Source organism: Copadichromis virginalis, linkage group LG4 (genome assembly GCF_057382275.1).
Source record: "Copadichromis virginalis isolate Kocher_CV1m ecotype Utaka linkage group LG4, C_Virginalis_male_GT1.1, whole genome shotgun sequence".
Lineage (NCBI taxonomy): Eukaryota > Metazoa > Chordata > Actinopteri > Cichliformes > Cichlidae > Copadichromis > Copadichromis virginalis.
In genome coordinates this window covers 16,811,280-16,829,561 of record NC_140621.1, presented here as the reverse complement: position 1 = coordinate 16,829,561, position 18,282 = coordinate 16,811,280, and the positions used below count along the sequence as shown (strand labels likewise).

Below are 18,282 nucleotides of genomic sequence, written 5' to 3'. Positions count from 1 at the left end.
ATTTTACGAGGAAAACACTAAAAAAACTGGAAGACAAAGCCAATGCTGCAGACAGAAAGTTAGAAGAGGTCATGGAAATGTATGATTCCAAAATAGAAAAGCTTGAGAGAACAGTAAAAAATAGTAGAGGTGTGGCCGTCAATGCGGTTAAAGAACGCGAGGAACAACATCAATCCTCGCAGTGTTGGATTGAGGGTCTTTTGACACGTAATACAAAGTTACAGGACCAAAATGAATTGATGGATAAAACCGTGAAAGAATTAACAGACGAGAAAGATCAAATGGGCAAAGTAATACACGACCAAAAGGCCCAGAATATGGAGATCAAACGGAAATGTCAGAGTAATATTAGAGCTCTGGCCTTGGAAAAGAAAATGAAGGCTATGGTCGAAGATGAAGTTGATTCTTTGAAAAAGAAAAATGAAGACCTAAAAAAGGCCCTAAGCACCAGTGAACCAGATGGTTCAGCATGGCCCACAGAACCACCCCTGGATGTTGCCTTGCATGGAGGGAGAATAAATAACAGACTGTGACACTTGCACTTCGATTAGTTGATCAGTAGTGTATGATGATAGCAATAAATCAACAAAAGGATCAATGAGTGCATTTCTGGCTCTGGTCACACCCCTCATTCTATGATGTCATTCTAATGGTATCATGTTGTCCAGGTCATGGAGGATGCCATCAGACTGAACAATGCTGTGGACACCCATGGGGAGTATTTTAAGGATGAGGAGGAAGTGGAGGAAATTCAGGAGTCACCATAAAACGCGAGGTTTTTTCTGCCCTTTATCCCCATCCCTCTTCTCCAACTGTTTCTCCCCCCTCTTCCTTTCTCCCTTTTCTTTTCCTCATTCAAGTCAGTCCCATATCTAGCGAGTGAAAATAAAAAATAAAAATAAGATGCAGCAATTTTACGAGGAAAATACTAAAAAAACTGGAAGACAAAGCCAATGCTGCAGACAGAAAGTTAGAAGAGGTCATGGAAATGTATGATTCCAAAATAGAAAAGCTTGAGAGAACAGTAAAAAATAGTAGAGGTGTGGCCGTCAATGCGGTTAAAGAACGCGAGGAACAACATCAATCCTCGCAGTGTTGGATTGAGGGTCTTTTGACACGTAATACAAAGTTACAGGACCAAAATGAATTGATGGATAAAACCGTGAAAGAATTAACAGACGAGAAAGATCAAATGGGCAAAGTAATAGACAACCAAAAGGCCCAGAATATGGAGATCAAACGGAAATGTCAGAGTAATATTAGAGCTCTGGCCTTGGAAAAGAAAATGAAGGCTATGGTCGAAGATGAAGTTGATTCTTTGAAAAAGAAAAATGAAGACCTAAAAAAGGCCCTAAGCACCAGTGAACCAGATGGTTCAGCATGGCCCACAGAACCACCCCTGGATGTTGCCTTGCATGGAGGGAGAATAAATAACAGACTGTGACACTTGCACTTCGATTAGTTGATCAGTAGTGTATGATGATAGCAATAAATCAACAAAAGGATCAATGAGTGCATTTCTGGCTCTGGTCACACCCCTCATTCTATGATGTCATTCTAATGGTATCATGTTGTCCAGGTCATGGAGGATGCCATCAGACTGAACAATGCTGTGGACACCCATCGGGAGTATTTTAAGGATGAGGAGGAAGTGGAGGAAATTCAGGAGTCACCATAAAACGCGAGGTTTTTTCTGCCCTTTATCCCCATCCCTCTTCTCCAACTGTTTCTCCCCCCTCTTCCTTTCTCCCTTTTCTTTTCCTCATTCAAGTCAGTCCCGTATCTAGCGAGTGAAAATAAAAAATAAAAATAAGATGCAGCAATTTTATGAGGAAAATACTAAAAAAACTGGAAGACAAAGCCAATGCTGCAGACAGAAAGTTAGAAGAGGTCATGGAAATGTATGATTCCAAAATAGAAAAGCTTGAGAGAACAGTAAAAAATAGTAGAGGTGTGGCCGTCAATGCGGTTAAAGAACGCGAGGAACAACATCAATCCTCGCAGTGTTGGATTGAGGGTCTTTTGACACGTAATACAAAGTTACAGGACCAAAATGAATTGATGGATAAAACCGTGAAAGAATTAACAGACGAGAAAGATCAAATGGGCAAAGTAATAGACGACCAAAAGACCCAGAATATGGAGATCAAACAGAAATGCCAGAGTAATATTAGAGCTCTGGCCTTGGAAAAGAAAATGAAGGCTATGGTCGAAGATGAAGTTGATTCTTTGAAAAAGAAAAATGAAGACCTAAAAAAGGCCCTAAGCACCAGTGAACCAGATGGTTCAGCATGGCCCACAGAACCACCCCTGGATGTTGCCTTGCATGGAGGGAGAATAAATAACAGACTGTGACACTTGCACTTCGATTAGTTGATCAGTAGTGTATGATGATAGCAATAAATCAACAAAAGGATCAATGAGTGCATTTCTGGCTCTGGTCACACCCCTAATTGTATGATGTCATTCTAATGGTATCATGTTGTCCAGGTCATGGAGGATGCCATCAGACTGAACAATGCTGTGGACACCCATCGGGAGTATTTTAAGGATGAGGAGGAAGTGGAGGAAATTCAGGAGTCACCATAAAACGCGAGGTTTTTTCTGCCCTTTATCCCCATCCCTCTTCTCCAACTGTTTCTCCCCCCTCTTCCTTTCTCCCTTTTCTTTTCCTCATTCAAGTCAGTCCCGTATCTAGCGAGTGAAAATAAAAAATAAAAATAAGATGCAGCAATTTTACGAGGAAAATACTAAAAAAACTGGAAGACAAAGCCAATGCTGCAGACAGAAAGTTAGAAGAGGTCATGGAAATGTATGATTCCAAAATAGAAAAGCTTGAGAGAACAGTAAAAAATAGTAGAGGTGTGGCCGTCAATGCGGTTAAAGAACGCGAGGAACAACATCAATCCTCGCAGTGTTGGATTGAGGGTCTTTTGACACGTAATACAAAGTTACAGGACCAAAATGAATTGATGGATAAAACCGTGAAAGAATTAACAGACGAGAAAGATCAAATGGGCAAAGTAATAGACAACCAAAAGGCCCAGAATATGGAGATCTAACGGAAATGTCAGAGTAATATTAGAGCTCTGGCCTTGGAAAAGAAAATGAAGGCTATGGTCGAAGATGAAGTTGATTCTTTGAAAAAGAAAAATGAAGACCTAAAAAAGGCCCTAAGCACCAGTGAACCAGATGGTTCAGCATGGCTGGCAGCCATGCTGAACCCACAGAACCACCCCTGGATGTTGCCTTGCATGGAGGGAGAATAAATAACAGACTGTGACACTTGCACTTCGATTAGTTGATCAGTAGTGTATGATGATAGCAATAAATCAACAAAAGGATCAATGAGTGCATTTCTGGCTCTGGTCACACACCTCATTCTATGATGTCATTCTAATGGTATCATGTTGTCCAGGTCATGGAGGATGCCATCAGACTGAACAATGCTGTGGACACCCATCGGGAGTATTTTAAGGATGAGGAGGAAGTGGAGGAAATTCAGGAGTCACCATAAAACGCGAGGTTTTTTCTGCCCTTTATCCCCATCCCTCTTCTCCACTGTTTCTCCCCCCTCTTCCTTTCTCCCTTTTCTTTTCCTCATTCAAGTCAGTCCCGTATCTAGCGAGTGAAAATAAAAAATAAAAATAAGATGCAGCAATTTTACGAGGAAAACACTAAAAAAACTGGAAGACAAAGCCAATGCTGCAGACAGAAAGTTAGAAGAGGTCATGGAAATGTATGATTCCAAAATAGAAAAGCTTGAGAGAACAGTAAAAAATAGTAGAGGTGTGGCCGTCAATGCGGTTAAAGAACGCGAGGAACAACATCAATCCTCGCAGTGTTGGATTGAGGGTCTTTTGACACGTAATACAAAGTTACAGGACCAAAATGAATTGATGGATAAAACCGTGAAAGAATTAACAGACGAGAAAGATCAAATGGGCAAAGTAATAGACAACCAAAAGGCCCAGAATATGGAGATCAAACGGAAATGTCAGAGTAATATTAGAGCTCTGGCCTTGGAAAAGAAAATGAAGGCTATGGTCGAAGATGAAGTTGATTCTTTGAAAAAGAAAAATGAAGACCTAAAAAAGGCCCTAAGCACCAGTGAACCAGATGGTTCAGCATGGCTGGCAGCCATGCTGAACCCACAGAACCACCCCTGGATGTTGCCTTGCATGGAGGGAGAATAAATAACAGACTGTGACACTTGCACTTCGATTAGTTGATCAGTAGTGTATGATGATAGCAATAAATCAACAAAAGGATCAATGAGTGCATTTCTGGCTCTGGTCACACCCCTCATTCTATGATGTCATTCTAATGGTATCATGTTGTCCAGGTCATGGAGGATGCCATCAGACTGAACAATGCTGTGGACACCCATCGGGAGTATTTTAAGGATGAGGAGGAAGTGGAGGAAATTCAGGAGTCACCATAAAATGCGAGGTTTTTTCTGCCCTTTATCCCCATCCCTCTTCTCCAACTGTTTCTCCCCCCTCTTCCTTTCTCCCTTTTCTTTTCCTCATTCTAGTCAGTCCCGTATCTAGCGAGTGAAAATAAAAAAAATAAAAAATAAGATGCAGCAATTTTACGAGGAAAATACTAAAAAACTGGAAGACAAAGCCAATGCTGCAGACAGAAAGTTAGAAGAGGTCATTGAAATGTATGATTCCAAAATAGAAAAGCTTGAGAGAACAGTAAAAAATAGTATTGTGGCCGTCAATGCGGTTAAAGAACGCGAGGAACAACATCAATCCTCGCAGTGTGGATTGAGGGTCTTTTGACATGTAATACAAAGTTACAGGACTAAAATGAATTGATGGATAAAACTGTGAAATAATTAACAGATGAGTGAGCAAATGGGCAAAGCGAGTGAAAATAAACCATAAAAGATGAATCAAATAGACCATTACGGCAAGGCTGGGATGGTCAATTTGGTAAAGTAAATCCGTTGGGCATCTTTTCTCACCTTCAGACAATAATTCTGATGGCCAAAGAACCAAACGGGACAGGCAAAAAAAAAAAGAATAAAATACACTTGAGTTTGAAGTTGAGGAATAACTCAAAAGAAGCTATATGACAAGGGAGTGAATTATGGAAAAAAGAAAAAGTGATTGAAGTAGTTTTAAAAGAGTGACTTAGGAGTGCCCTCGTACTGAGTGATCAAAACCAGTGATCACTGTAGAAAGAAATAAAATAATTTAACAAGGTGGTAATGTTTGAACATGTATTTGTCTTGTCACAGCAACTTATTGAGAGATGACTCCGTATGCAAATTAGCTGGAGTGAGTGGTGACGAAGAGGCTTCGTGTGTGTGTGTGTGTGTCTCTTTCAGGAGAGGAAGCATAGCAGACTGTGCAGAAGTGCAGATTTGGATAGGAAATTTATAGTTTAGTGTTGATACGTTATTGTAATGGGGTTATCTTATGCTGAATCTAAGTATGTTAAAGTGCATAAAGGGGGCGATTGTTGTGTGCAAATTGTGTGGTTTTAACAAGACTTTCGGTGTATTGAGGAGGTGAAATTACATGAGTTGACCTGGGAGTGTCAGGACTCTGGCACAACTTTTTGTTTAAGATTTTTGAGGTTGTTGTGGAGATGGGTTGATTCTGTCAGTTAGGTTTGGGTTGTTTTTGTTTTTAATAGAGGGAGTTTTATTAAACATGGACGTCTAAGAAGGGGCCCATTATTTTTGTAACAGTGCACTTAAAGAAAACCTGTCAGGTGCTTTGAGCTAATAATCAGCTCTTTTTTTTCTCATTTTTGTTCTAAGCAGGCCTGCAACAGTGAATAACAGCGGTGACAAATTCTCGGGAGAGCAAATATAAGGTGGGCTTTCCAGATTACAACTGGCTGAGGAGAAGGCTACCAGTGGGGACCTGATCAGATTGAAAGTCCCTGTCTAAAAGGAGGTATGGGTTCCCCAAGCGAATTCGGTCAGATAATGGGACCCATTTTAAAAACAAAGATTTGGCGGAGGCAGAACAGAGGCTGGGGGTGCAACACACGTTTGGAACTGTGTATCATCCTCAGTCCCAAGGGAAAGTAGAAAGGATGAATCTAAATTTGAAGAACAAAATTTGTGCTCAGACGGGGCTAAATTGGGTCGCATCCCTGCCCATTGCATTAATGATCATAAGATGTTCTGTTAACCAATCCACAGGCTTCACGCCGTACGAGCTGTTGACAGGACGACAGTTTCCAGGTCCCTGGACGGCAGTCCCGGCTGAAGAGAGTATAAAAAGTAACAGAACGCATGCAGAATATTGGAAAGAATTAAAAGCTCTTGTGTCTAGTTTCACACAACAGGTTGCAGCAGGAGTGACCACGGTGGACAGGTCCGACGCCAAGGTGGTGTGGCTGAAGGTCATCAAGCGAAAGTGGAAAGACCCGAGGTGGACGGGGCCATTTGAAGTGAACGCTCGTACCACAACAGCGGTCCAGTTGAAGGGGAAAGGCCAGACCTGGTTCCATTGGTCTCAATGTGCAGTGGCAGACGAGAGCTTGGTGGAGACAAGCTCATCCCCAAATAGTCTACCTGGGAAGTCGAAGAAAGAAGAGAAGGATCCGGGGCGTCTCTTCACTCAAAGAGGAGGTGCCAAAGAGGCGTGAAGCGTGATAGGCTGGGGCTCCAGCCTAGAGTTAGAGGAGAGTAGGGGAACCAAAACCATGGGCTTGTGGGGAGATTGGAAAATAACTGGGGTGTTGGCGTGCGTGAGTGTTCTAATGTTTCTTTGTTTTTTGGCAGACAGGTGAATTGCCCAGACGCAGAGGTCTACCCGCTTCAGAGTCCAAATTGATTGCGTTGCCAAGGAAGGTTAAGCGTGAAGTCTCAGGTAAAAGGGATGAGTGCCTCAGCATATATGGTGGACTAGAATTAGACTATGTTAATGGGTCCACCACTTCATTCACGTTTGATTTGTGCAACGTTTTTATCTGTAAGGGAGCTGACAGTAGCTGGAGGGGATTTAATGTGTGGGTGTGTTGGGATTATGCTGTGAACACATATTGTGAAAGGGGAAGTCGTCCTTATGCCAATTGGTGTCGGAACTGGGATCAGGTAAAAGGTTACACTGGGGAAGATTGGGAGGCGTCAGAGCAGGGGCCAGAGAATGAGCTAAAACTTCAGAGAGATTATAGTCCGGCCCAGAATCCATTGACCTTGTCAATGGGGAACTGGTGGCGTCAAAATTCCTTATATTTAGTTCTGGGTGTGGAAACTGTAGGGATAGATCCAAAAAGGTTAATAAAAGTTAATTTTCTTAGTAAAGCTAAACCAATGAGGCCTGTAGTAAGGGACAATGGGACATCACTGATAAAAATTAACCAAAACTCAGATAGGAAGGTAGTTGCAGTTGACTACACTCGCCTGAAAAGATTTAATTGAACGTGCCACCGGATTCAGTGACAGCAATCTCTGGCTGGATTGGGTGGCTCAAAATGCTAGGGAACAGCATGTAGATGATTGTGTTGCCTGTGCTACAGCTAGACCTCGTTTGTTTACTGAGCCTGCGCCTCTGTATCCAGAGGATGAGTGGGGTTATAATTGCATGTTGAGATTAACTAGAGAAGCTGTGGCCACGGGTGACTGCATCACACTGTCAAGTTTATATCCACCAATTGACAAGCGTACGCAGACAGGTTCATTCATACCTAAACAAAATAATTACACCTGTTTTGAATTTTCTACGGACGCCGTGAAATACACTCTGGGAGAAATTGACCCTAGTTGGTGTGAGAGGACGCTCACGGGAAGGACCACAAATAATGTAAGTGACCCAAACACCATAATAGGTACATGGGCTAGAGGTGGGTTGTATTATTACTGTGGACATCACACCCTTTTGGTGCATGTTCCTTTGGGGAGTGTGGGGACATGTGCTATGGTGCGGTTAGGAGCACCATTGATGCTAATAGGGAGTAGGGTAAAAGCCATTCCACAACATGACACGCGTACATTGACAGTCAGATGTAGGAGACGCATGTTGAGGGAAAGAAGCACAACGGGTACACAGATTTATGACCCGAGAACTGACTCGCCTACCTGGATTGACTCGATTGGAGTTCCCAGGGGAGTTCCTGATGAATATAAATTAGTTAACCAAATAGCAGCAGGATTTGAAAGTGTGTTCCTATGGATAACTCCAAATAAAAATGTTGATCGCATTAATTATGTTCATTATAATTTGCTGAGGCTCTCAAACCTTACCAGGGACGCCATGGTGGGCTTTGCAGAACAACTGGGGGGGGAACATGCATGTTGTTTTTCATCTGCGGTGACGCATATTACTGGTCATCATATGTATGTTACACCCCAAGTATTGTTCGGGGAAGATCGCCGCTGTTTGAGTGATCGTGCTCTACTTCTCCCCCCCCCCCCCCCCCCCCCAATATATATTTCAATAAAATCCTTGTTTTGACGCACCTTATTGGGACTTTGTAGTCGTTTGTCTTTTCTTCAAAATACGAATCGGGACAATAATAGCGAGTCAATCCGGTCCAAAAGCATAAAGAACTATTTTACTATGACAAATAAAACAAATGAATGAGCTCATTTTGCTGAGAGTGGAGAATCTGATTACTTGCGCGGGAGGCTCCACTATTAGCAATACCTGGTGTGAATACATGGTGTGGATGTGTGTGTGACTGGATGAAGGTGGGGATGAATAAATGTGGACAAACCACTTGCCATGCCAGCAAGAGAAAGGGTTTGCTTTGCTTTTGCCATAAGCAAGGGGAGTGGAAGGCTTAATTCTGGCGATGTTGATTTTGGGTTGCTGATGTTTGCTTTGAGAAAATTTCTGTTTTATTGACTGGGGTTAGATTATGGTATTATAGTATATTGTTGGGAGAATGCTAAAGGGGAAACATTTTTTTTGATATAACTCATGTTACCATTAACTGAAGAAACACATGACTGATAACTGTTCTAAGTTTATTTTTATAACACAGATTGGATCATAAAGGGGAAAACTGAGTATGGAATGTGAAGTTCAGGTTTTGTTTTTAGGAAGTTCCAAGGATGCAGGCTGTGGATAGAGCCGGGAGTTCGAAAAGATGTGACATGATGATTAAATGGATTTCATTCCTTAAAGACAGGTTTGCAGGGTCGGAGCAAATGTACCTGAGAGGAGGATTGCTGAGGTGTTTTGAGGGATGATATGACTAACTGTATTTTTCTTTTAATTTCCTAAGCTTGGGTGGAGCATTTTTAGTTTGACACATGAGATGTGTCAAAAAAGGGGGAATTTAAGGTTTAATTTGAAATGGGTTTTAGGATTATTTTATAACTTTTGGGGTTTTTGATCATTTAGATATGGTAAAACTGAAGCAGAAATTGTTACTCTAACGGTCCTAGGGACAGAAAATGGTCCCGCCCGATCAGCGGGCGAAGCCGCTGCTGCACGCCGGAAATGAGGCTTCATTTCCCGCAGGTCTGTCAAAGCAGCCCGCTGTTGCTCTTGCTGTTTTCCAGCCCCGGGTCAAATGTGGAGCAAGGGCGCCACCCGGTGGACAAATAAAATTACAATTCTAAGGCCTCTTGTCCAAAACAAAAACGAAACCTAAGCCGTCACCCAGATGTTAACGGTAATAATTCTGCAGTGAAAAATAGCGTTTATAATGGCTTTCAATGGGGCACAAATCGACCCTAAGCCCAATAGTGTAAGTTTATTTGTAGCTTAGCCACTGAAGCTAATTGAAGGAAGTCGGACTTGAATTTTGAAATAAAATCATATCAAACTTTTTTTTTTTTTTTTTTGGAGAATTTGGCTATAGTCCATTCAACACTGTGCAAATGGCATGTAATCAAAATTTGAAAATAGCCACAAATCGACCCAAGACCCTCCAGGGGTAAGGAGCAAAATGAAATAAAAAGGCTATACCAAAAACGGGTTATAACATAGGAAATGTGAGTGTTAAAATGAAGTTGGTGTTAACACACAGGAGTTGTTTTTAGGCAGCATTTAGCTATGATAAAATGTATGCATGAGTAATTGCTTATATGCTTAAACTTAATTGATTAAAATGGTTGTTCTCTCTTGGATCTTTTAGTAGAATAGGCGCTTATAATGATTTTCTTGTGAAAGGTGACTTTAGATCAGAGTTAAGGCACTTGCAGCAGCGACAGTTTTGTGTACAGGATGTTGATGATCAGATAAGGCGAGCAATAGGAAACATGCAGGGACGTGAAAGCAGCGCTTAAAATGATGAGTAACGTTGAAGAGTGTATATATATATGTGTGTGTGTGTGTGTGTGTGTGTACACATATTTTACAAATTAAATAGAGTCAACAATAAATAAAATATATAAAAATATACAGAGTTGAGACATGTGCAAAACAGTGGCGTTACTGTACAGTATGGAGTGCATAATGTTAAAGTTCCAGTAGTGAAGCTGAGGTGTCTATGAAGTGTTCAGCAGTCTGATGGCCTGATGGAAGAAGCTGTCTCTCAGTCTGCTGGTACGGGACCAGATGCTGCAGAACCTCCTTCCTGATGGAAGCAGTCTGAACAGTTTATGGCTGGGGTGACTGGAGTCCTTGATGATCCTCCCCGCTTTCCTCAGGCACCGCTTCCTGTAGATGTCTTGGAGGGAGGGAAGCTCACCTCCAATTATCCGTTCAGAGCACCGCACTACTCGCTGGAGAGCTTTGCAGTTGTAGGCGGTGCTGTTGCCATACCAGGTGGTGATGCATCCAGTGAGGATGCTCTCAATGGCACAGTGATAGAAGGTCCTGAGGATGCGGGGGCTCATGCCGAATCTTTTCAGTCTCCTGAGAAAGAAGAGGCGCTGCTGCGCCGCCTTCACTGTTTTGTTTGTGTGTACTGACCACGTAAGATCCTCAGCCAGATGTACACCAAGGAACCGGAAGCTGCTCACTCTCTCCACAGCAGCGCCGTTGATGGTGATGGGGGTGTGTACTTCTCTGCACCTCCGGAAGTCCACTATCAGCTCCTTTGTCTTTGCGACGTTGAGTGTGAGATGGTTGTCTTGACACCAGTGGGTCAGGGCGCTGACCTCCTCCCTGTAAGCCGTCTCATCACCATTGGTGATAAGACCCACCACTGTAGTGTCGTCCGCAAACTTCACAATGATGTTGGAGTTGTTAGTGGCTGTGCAGTCGTAGGTGTAGAGTGAGTACAGGAGAGGGCTCAGTACACACCCCTGTGGGGCACCAGTGTTCAGTGTGATGGGGGATGAGGTGATGCTGCCCAGTCTGACCACTTGGCGTCTGTCAGACAGGAAGCTAAGGATCCAGCTGCAGAGGGAGCTGCTCAGTCCTAGATCCTGCAGTTTCCTGTCCAGCTTCGAGGGAACGATGGTATTGAATGCTGAGCTGTAATCTACAAACAGCATTCTCACATACGTGTCTCTCTTCTCCAGGTGTGACAGGGCAGTGTGTAGTGTCAAGGCTATGGCATCATCAGTGGACCTGTTGTGGCGGTATGCGAACTGTAGAGGGTCCAGTGAGTCGGGTAGTGCAGAGCAGATGAAGTCCCTGACCAGCTTCTCGAAGCATTTGCTTACGATGGGGGTCAGGGCTACAGGTCGCCAGTCGTTCAATGAGGAGATGGTGGAGGATTTGGGTACAGGGACGACGGTGGCCATTTTGAAGCAGGCTGGGACTACAGACAGAGAGAGGGAAAGGTTGAAGATGTGCGTGAACACTGCAGCCAGCTGAGCCGCGCATGACTTGAGGACGCGGCCGGGAATCCCGTCCGGACCAGTAGCTTTGCGTGCGTTCACCTTCCTGAAGCACTTCCGCACATCCTCCTCAGACACAGTGTGCGCACTGACGTCATCCGCGGTGCGCACACTGTCCGGTCTCATGGTGTTCGCTGTGTCGAATCTAGCGTAGAATACGTTTAGATCCTCACACAGAGAGGCCGTGGTCTGCGGTGTGCTGGTTTTCCCTCTAAAGTCTGTGATCGTGTTTAGTCCCTGCCACATACTCCGAGGGTTGTCGAACTGTTGCTCCACCCTGTCCCTGTACTCACGTTTGGCTGCTTAGATAGTCTTCCGGAGTTGGTAATGTGCGTGTTTGTAGTCCGATGTGTTCGCGGAGGCAAAGGCGGTGCTCCGTGCCGCCAGTGCCGCGCGAACATCTCCGTTAATCCAGGGTTTTTGATTTGGGAAGGATTTAACTGTTCTGGATGGGACGACATCTTCCACGCATTTCCTGATAAATCCGCAGACTGAGTCTGTGTACTCGTCAATGTCCCTAGCAGCCACGTGAAACATTTCCCAGTCCGCGTGATCAAAACAGCACCGCCCTCCGGGTTGGAGCTTCCTGTTTCAGCTTCTGCCTGTAGGCGGGCAGGAGCAGGATGGAGCGGTGATCTGATTGGCCGAATGGGGTGCGGGGGAGGGCTTTGTACGCATCCCGGAAAGAGATGTAGCAGTGGTCGAGTAGCCGGTCTCCACGAGTGTTAAAATGGATGTGTTGGTGGAGTTTGGGTGAGACTTTCTTCAGGTTTCCCTTATTAAAGTCTCCGGCTGTGATAAACGCTGCCTCTGGGTGTGCGGTTTCCTCACTGCTGATCGCGCTGTACAGTTCCCTGAGTGCTCGGTCAGTGTCGGCTTGTGGGGGAATGTAAACAGCCGTAATAATCACTGCTGTAAATTCCCTCGGTAGCCAGAATGGCCGGCACTTAATCATCAGGTACTCCAGGTCCGGTGAGGTCCAGGTCCACTTATGCTTACTCCAAGCACCGCTGCGAGTTTGGCCGTCAGTGTCAGTTTTCGGATTCGCCTGCTGAGCTGCTGGTGGAGATCCACCCGGACCCAGTGGCGTGTCTAGAAAATTTTTGTTGGGGGGCCAGGTAGGGGCACAGATTTGGAGAAGGGTGGCAGATGTAATTGGCAGATAATGTTTTTAAAAAAAAAAATCTACCAACCGTTAACCATAATTCAATAATCCTATAAACCTAATAACCGAATGCGCTTTTAATTCTTATTAGAATGAGATTTTAACCACTATGGTGCAAAGTTTTTAGATACTGCGTTGATAAAGTACAAGAGATACAATCAGTGCTTTGTCAGTGTTTACTCAGCATTCAAGGACAGCAATATTTGCATAATATTTTTACTGACATATAGTGCACATATGTTTTGGGCAAAAACATTTTTGAATATTAAAATACGAACATTTGTAACAAAGAATTGACAAATTAGCCAATGCCAATGCAAAACCAATGCCTATTAAAAAAAAGAAGATAATCTTCTCACAAACTGGTGTTTGATTTTGAAACAGGAAAAAAGTGGGGAAACAACTGAAAAGACTAACATTTGAATAAAACCTGAAAGCAAGTAAATACTTTCTATGCTGCCTTATGGTAAACTTTGGTAATATTGATCAAGAACAACACTGGCTGATGATGAAATACAGTCAGCTGGCATGGTGACACTGCCAGTATTAACCTGCAGGGCTGGACTGGGACAGAAAATCAGGCATTTTGACTAGAGACCGGCCCACCAGGTATTAAAGCCATAAAGACTTTGACTGAAAACAAATGCTGTTGTGACAGTGATGTACACTGTCTTGTTGGTATATGTATGATTTCTATACATTTTACGTCAGATAAAAACTTTGGTTGTAAGATTTAGATAATTATTTAATAAAAGCTAGATATTTTAAATGAGAATAAGAAAGAAAAGTATTTCTTTGTGCCCCACCTTTCCCTGTTAATGCCCTACCTGGCCCCCTGGCAAAACTTTCCTAGATCCACCCCTGCACAGTTGCCAGCTGTCAGCTACATAAAAAAGGATCCTGGTGTTATTTGTGTCTCAGAAACAGTTCATAACTTCCCTTCAACTCATTCATGTGAACTAAAAGGTAAACCTGTTTCTCCATCACCTGTTCAGCTCTGATGATTCAGTAAGGACATCTCCTGGTTTCATCTTCATGTTTCCCTCTCACCACATATCCAAACCGATATCATGACCAGCAGCTTTTACAGCTGTGACTCCAGCAAACATCAGCTGATACTAGAAAGTAATATCAAATAAATTCTAACAACAGCTGATCAAGCTTAAATGTGCTGCTGTTGTTTAGCGCGACATCTGCTGGTTTCCTCTTTCTGGCGCAAAGTGGGCGATAAATAAACAAGGGAGAAAAGCCAATCAGCTGATCATTGATCAGTTTCATGATTGAAGTAGCAACAGGAGAGGCAGGGGAGAGGATGAGAGGAGAAGAGGCAGCTGTGCAGCGTAACGACAGAATAACTCCAGCTTTGTGTCTTTTTTTCATTATAGCGAAAGTCCGGGACAAACTGTGTTCCTTCTCAGCTCAATACGAAACGTGTAATATTTTCTCTGAATGAGGGACCATTCCATTTTTTTAAAGAGCCGTTGGCAACTCTACTAACTAACCTTATGAATAAAATAAAGTTCACTATCAGTAACGTCATAGCACCCACCCAGCTGTATATAAACTCTGTCAAGCTGGCTAGAACCAGTACTAGTTATTGCAACTGAGGGTAAAAAGTCAGCACAACGAAAATAAACTCCACCTAAACTTGGTTTATATCTGACCCAGATAGACTGCAGGTCATAACTTCTTACCTGAAGTTCAGTTCACCTGACACTCGGACTGGCGGTGTTCCAGATCTACTGGCGTTTAGATCAACTGGCGTTGGTCGAACAGATGTGTGGCAGTCTTGCGTTTCAGGAGCTGCTACCGACAAACCAGCAAAAAAACGCCAAATGTGTCATCTGTGACACTTGTGAGGTTATCTCAAACACACTCCGTCAGTCTTGATGCTGTTGAACAACAAAATGTTTAAAATGTGGCGAGTTTATCTGGTGATATCCTCATTCGCGACGCGATCGCGAAAACAGCAAACAATTAACACCACGCCGATGTTGTTCACAGGACAGCAAGAGTAAACGATCGGGAGACTCTTGTCGTCGTTATCGTTCCGCTCGCACGGTTTATTTCTCCGATTTCAGCGTTTTTGCTTCACAACTACAGCGAGCAGTTTACTTTGTGCACTAACATGGAGTCGAGTCAACCAGCGCCACCTCTGGCCAAGTGCCACAGCCTACAGCCAGATCAACCTGTGACACACATCTGCACCACGTTTGAATTCGTGTCATGCACATTTGTACCTTTCAACTGTGTCTGTTTAAATCACGGGCTTAAAATGGACCTGATATCAGGACAGGAAAGGGACATTACTGAACAGGGTTGCTTACAGTTCTTTTGTCTTTTTTCTTATTATTTTCTTTTGGGACTATATAGGAAATTGGACTAGAATGATGTTGCAGTTTTCAGCCAATCATTTCATTGACCCACAGATTTAGCCTAGGCTACCTTTGTTTTGTTTTTTTTATCACCCCCATTTTACAACAAATACCAGTAAAGCAGAGGTTGTAATTTATTTGCCATTATTCAGTTTTGGTTTTGCAAATAATCTGAATGAGCCTCTGTAGTAACTCAGAGGGTGACTGATATCAGGAACTTTCTAAACAATGAATCAAAGCTAGAGATGACTTAAGGCTTTCAGGATGACTTTTAAACACAATGAAGGATTCCCCTGTAGGCTACCAATCACTAATAGTATTGTATTTGCTAAGTGTGAGCTGGTTGGTGTCAGTTTATCTATGCAGACGAGGCATTACCTCCTGGGTTTCCACACTACCTGTCCCTCTGGAGGCACAGACAGCTTTGGGTGGGGCTGAGACTTAGTAAGGTGGTGGTGGTTTTTGAGTTTGTTAATGAGGCTATGCCACCCAGTAATCTGTGTGTTCCTCATTGAAAAGTGGAATTTATTTGGAAAAATATTTCAGTACATTATACATCTGTGATTTTAATTTGTACATTTTTCCTTTTAAAATTGCTTTGTCCACAAAACAGCAGCCATTGATCAGATCAGAAACAATATTATTTACTTGTGTATCCTTTGACAGGTATGACTGGTGGATTTTTGTTGTTTGAAACAGAAAAGCTCTGATTGTGTCAGAAACTATATTTAGATTGAGCACAAACGTTTGACTGTCTGACTAAGAAAGCCTCACTTATTTTTATGTGATGCTATATCGGTGCACTTCTATTTTGAAGGCGACACATCTAGGTTATTGTCTGTGAGCCAGTCACATGCTTGGACTGATTGCTTTTCCTGTCTCCTTGCCAGAGCTTAACCACAGAGAGGGAAGCTCTGCAGGTTCTGTGCGCTGTAATGGCAGTGGGTGGCTTTGTGTGCATGTATTTTAACATCTCGCAAATCACACACCTCAGATCAACCTTTTTTCGTTATGACATAAAAAACAGCCAGGGTGGTGAGCTGATATTTAAGTTGTGCCTTTCCTCTGAATGTTTCTGTGTTAAAACAGGGGCAGAGAATGGCTCCTCTTCCCAGGGTGTGGTGGGGCAGACCGGGCCTGTGGTCAGCTCCACGGGGGGAGTATCCAAGACCTCCAAGGGCCAAGGGTCTACAGAGAAGGAAGAACAAGCTGGTAACCAGAAAAGAGCCCGTCGGCAGTGGGAATCCTGGAGCGCCGAGGACAAAAACAGCTTTTTTGAGGGTCTTTATGAGGTAAAGCTTGCAACAACCTTTTACCAAGTTAAAAGTTTACCATGTGTAGATCTTTTGACGTCGTAGATTCACGGCTGCCCTCCTTTGTTCCCAGCACGGGAAGGATTTTGAGGCCATCCAGAACAACATTGCAATGAAGTACAAGAAGAGAGGCAAGCCAGCAAATATGGTGAAGAACAAGGAACAGGTCCGCCACTTTTACTACCGAACTTGGCACAAGATCTCCAAACACATCGACTTCGCTAACGGTGAGTTGCTTTTTTTCTCTCTCTCTTAATTCACCTTGGAATTTTTGATCCCCAAATATGAAGTTTGTACACTGTAATGACTTTATCGAATGACGCCTCATAAAAATGTGTACAACTCATACAACAAGGTGATGTCTTAGGCTGATCTTAATTGGTTTATTTTAGGTTTGTGTTTAGTTGTTTCAGTTATGCTACTTACTGCAGACACTGTGAATGAGAAGTAAAGAAGAGATGCTGTTAAACAGCCACATATATTATTATTTTTTCCTACAACAGAACTCACACTGACATTTTTGTTTTTTAGCAAGCAAAACATATGTTAAAGAAGTTCACCAGATAAGCTGGAGCTCTTTTCCCCTACAAAAAGCACCCAGTGTTACTCTCATGTTATCTTTATGTAGCACGCACAGGCCTCCACCAGTGTTGTGACTTGTGCTTCCTTTCCTTCTCAGTGTACTCCAGGGTGTTAAAGAAATCTTCTCAAGAACTGTACGGCCTCATCTGCTACGCCGAGCTTCGCAAAAAAGTTGGAGGATGTAAGTGAGGGCTGTGAAAGCGCTTGGATGCAATGTAGACTGCGTGTGTTTTGCTGTTTGTTCTGCTGGTTGTGGACACAGGGGATGTGATTAAACTCCAGATGATCCCTGTGGCTCGGGGCAGTTGCCCCTGAGGAGCATGTCTTAACTAGCTGTCTTGTGTTTTGTCTTTGACAGTGATGGATGATGTTATGGTTCAAAAATATTGGAGATGGACACCAGAGGAAAAACCCACAATAACAACACTGGTCCGGTCGGGTTGAGTCAAACGATGATTTAATGATCACACACGTGGGAGATGGACACTGTATGCAGACAGTCTCAGATCTCATCTCAAAAAACACATTTCCATAGTTTTATGAAATCAGGGTATTAGAACGCCCCCTCATGCGTAGTGACAGGTGTAATACAATCAATGTTGACAATTTTATTTAACACAAAGAATAACATTGTCTCCTTCCCGAGGGCAGACGCTAACTGCCCCCCTTCTCCTGGAACCGTCTGTACCCTGCTGAGACACAACATGGCAACTACAAGGACTCTTTCATTTATTAAGACCATCAGTGTGTATTGCTCTAAATCAAGTATATAATATTAAATGAATATTGCTGGATCAGCTACTTCTACTTAAAACATATTAAAACATGACTAAGCACAAAATCACCAAGAATGACATCTTATAAGTGCTGTGTAAGCGCGTGCGGCCTTCCAAGCTCAAAGCCTTTGCCCTCCATAGATCAGCCAGACTCGCGCTGGCTGTAGCTTTTAACCTTTAATTACCTTGAGCACAACTCTAAAATGAGCAACAAACTGCAATGTGTATGGAATGATCATGGTTACATCTGCAATGGAAAATCATGTTATTATTCTGGTACCTGTAAGAAAGATCAAATTAAAGTTATCACCATCACTGTAATGCAAAGAATAATATAAGATCAAAAACTTCAATTTAT

General features: G+C 43.0%; 1 protein-coding gene across 1 annotated transcript; it reads left to right on the top strand.

The window, feature by feature from the left end:
* The first annotated feature begins 12,394 nt into the window (after nt 1–12,394).
* Nucleotides 12,395–18,198, top strand: LOC146711139 (protein cramped-like). Its single transcript, XM_085453883.1, has 4 exons — nt 12,395–12,466; nt 16,343–16,545; nt 16,640–16,793; nt 17,246–18,198. Exons 1-4 carry the CDS (start codon nt 12,448–12,450, stop codon nt 17,335–17,337), a joined length of 468 nt encoding a protein of 155 aa, XP_085310009.1. The 5' UTR covers nt 12,395–12,447; the 3' UTR covers nt 17,338–18,198.
* The last annotated feature ends 84 nt before the right edge of the window (nt 18,199–18,282 follow it).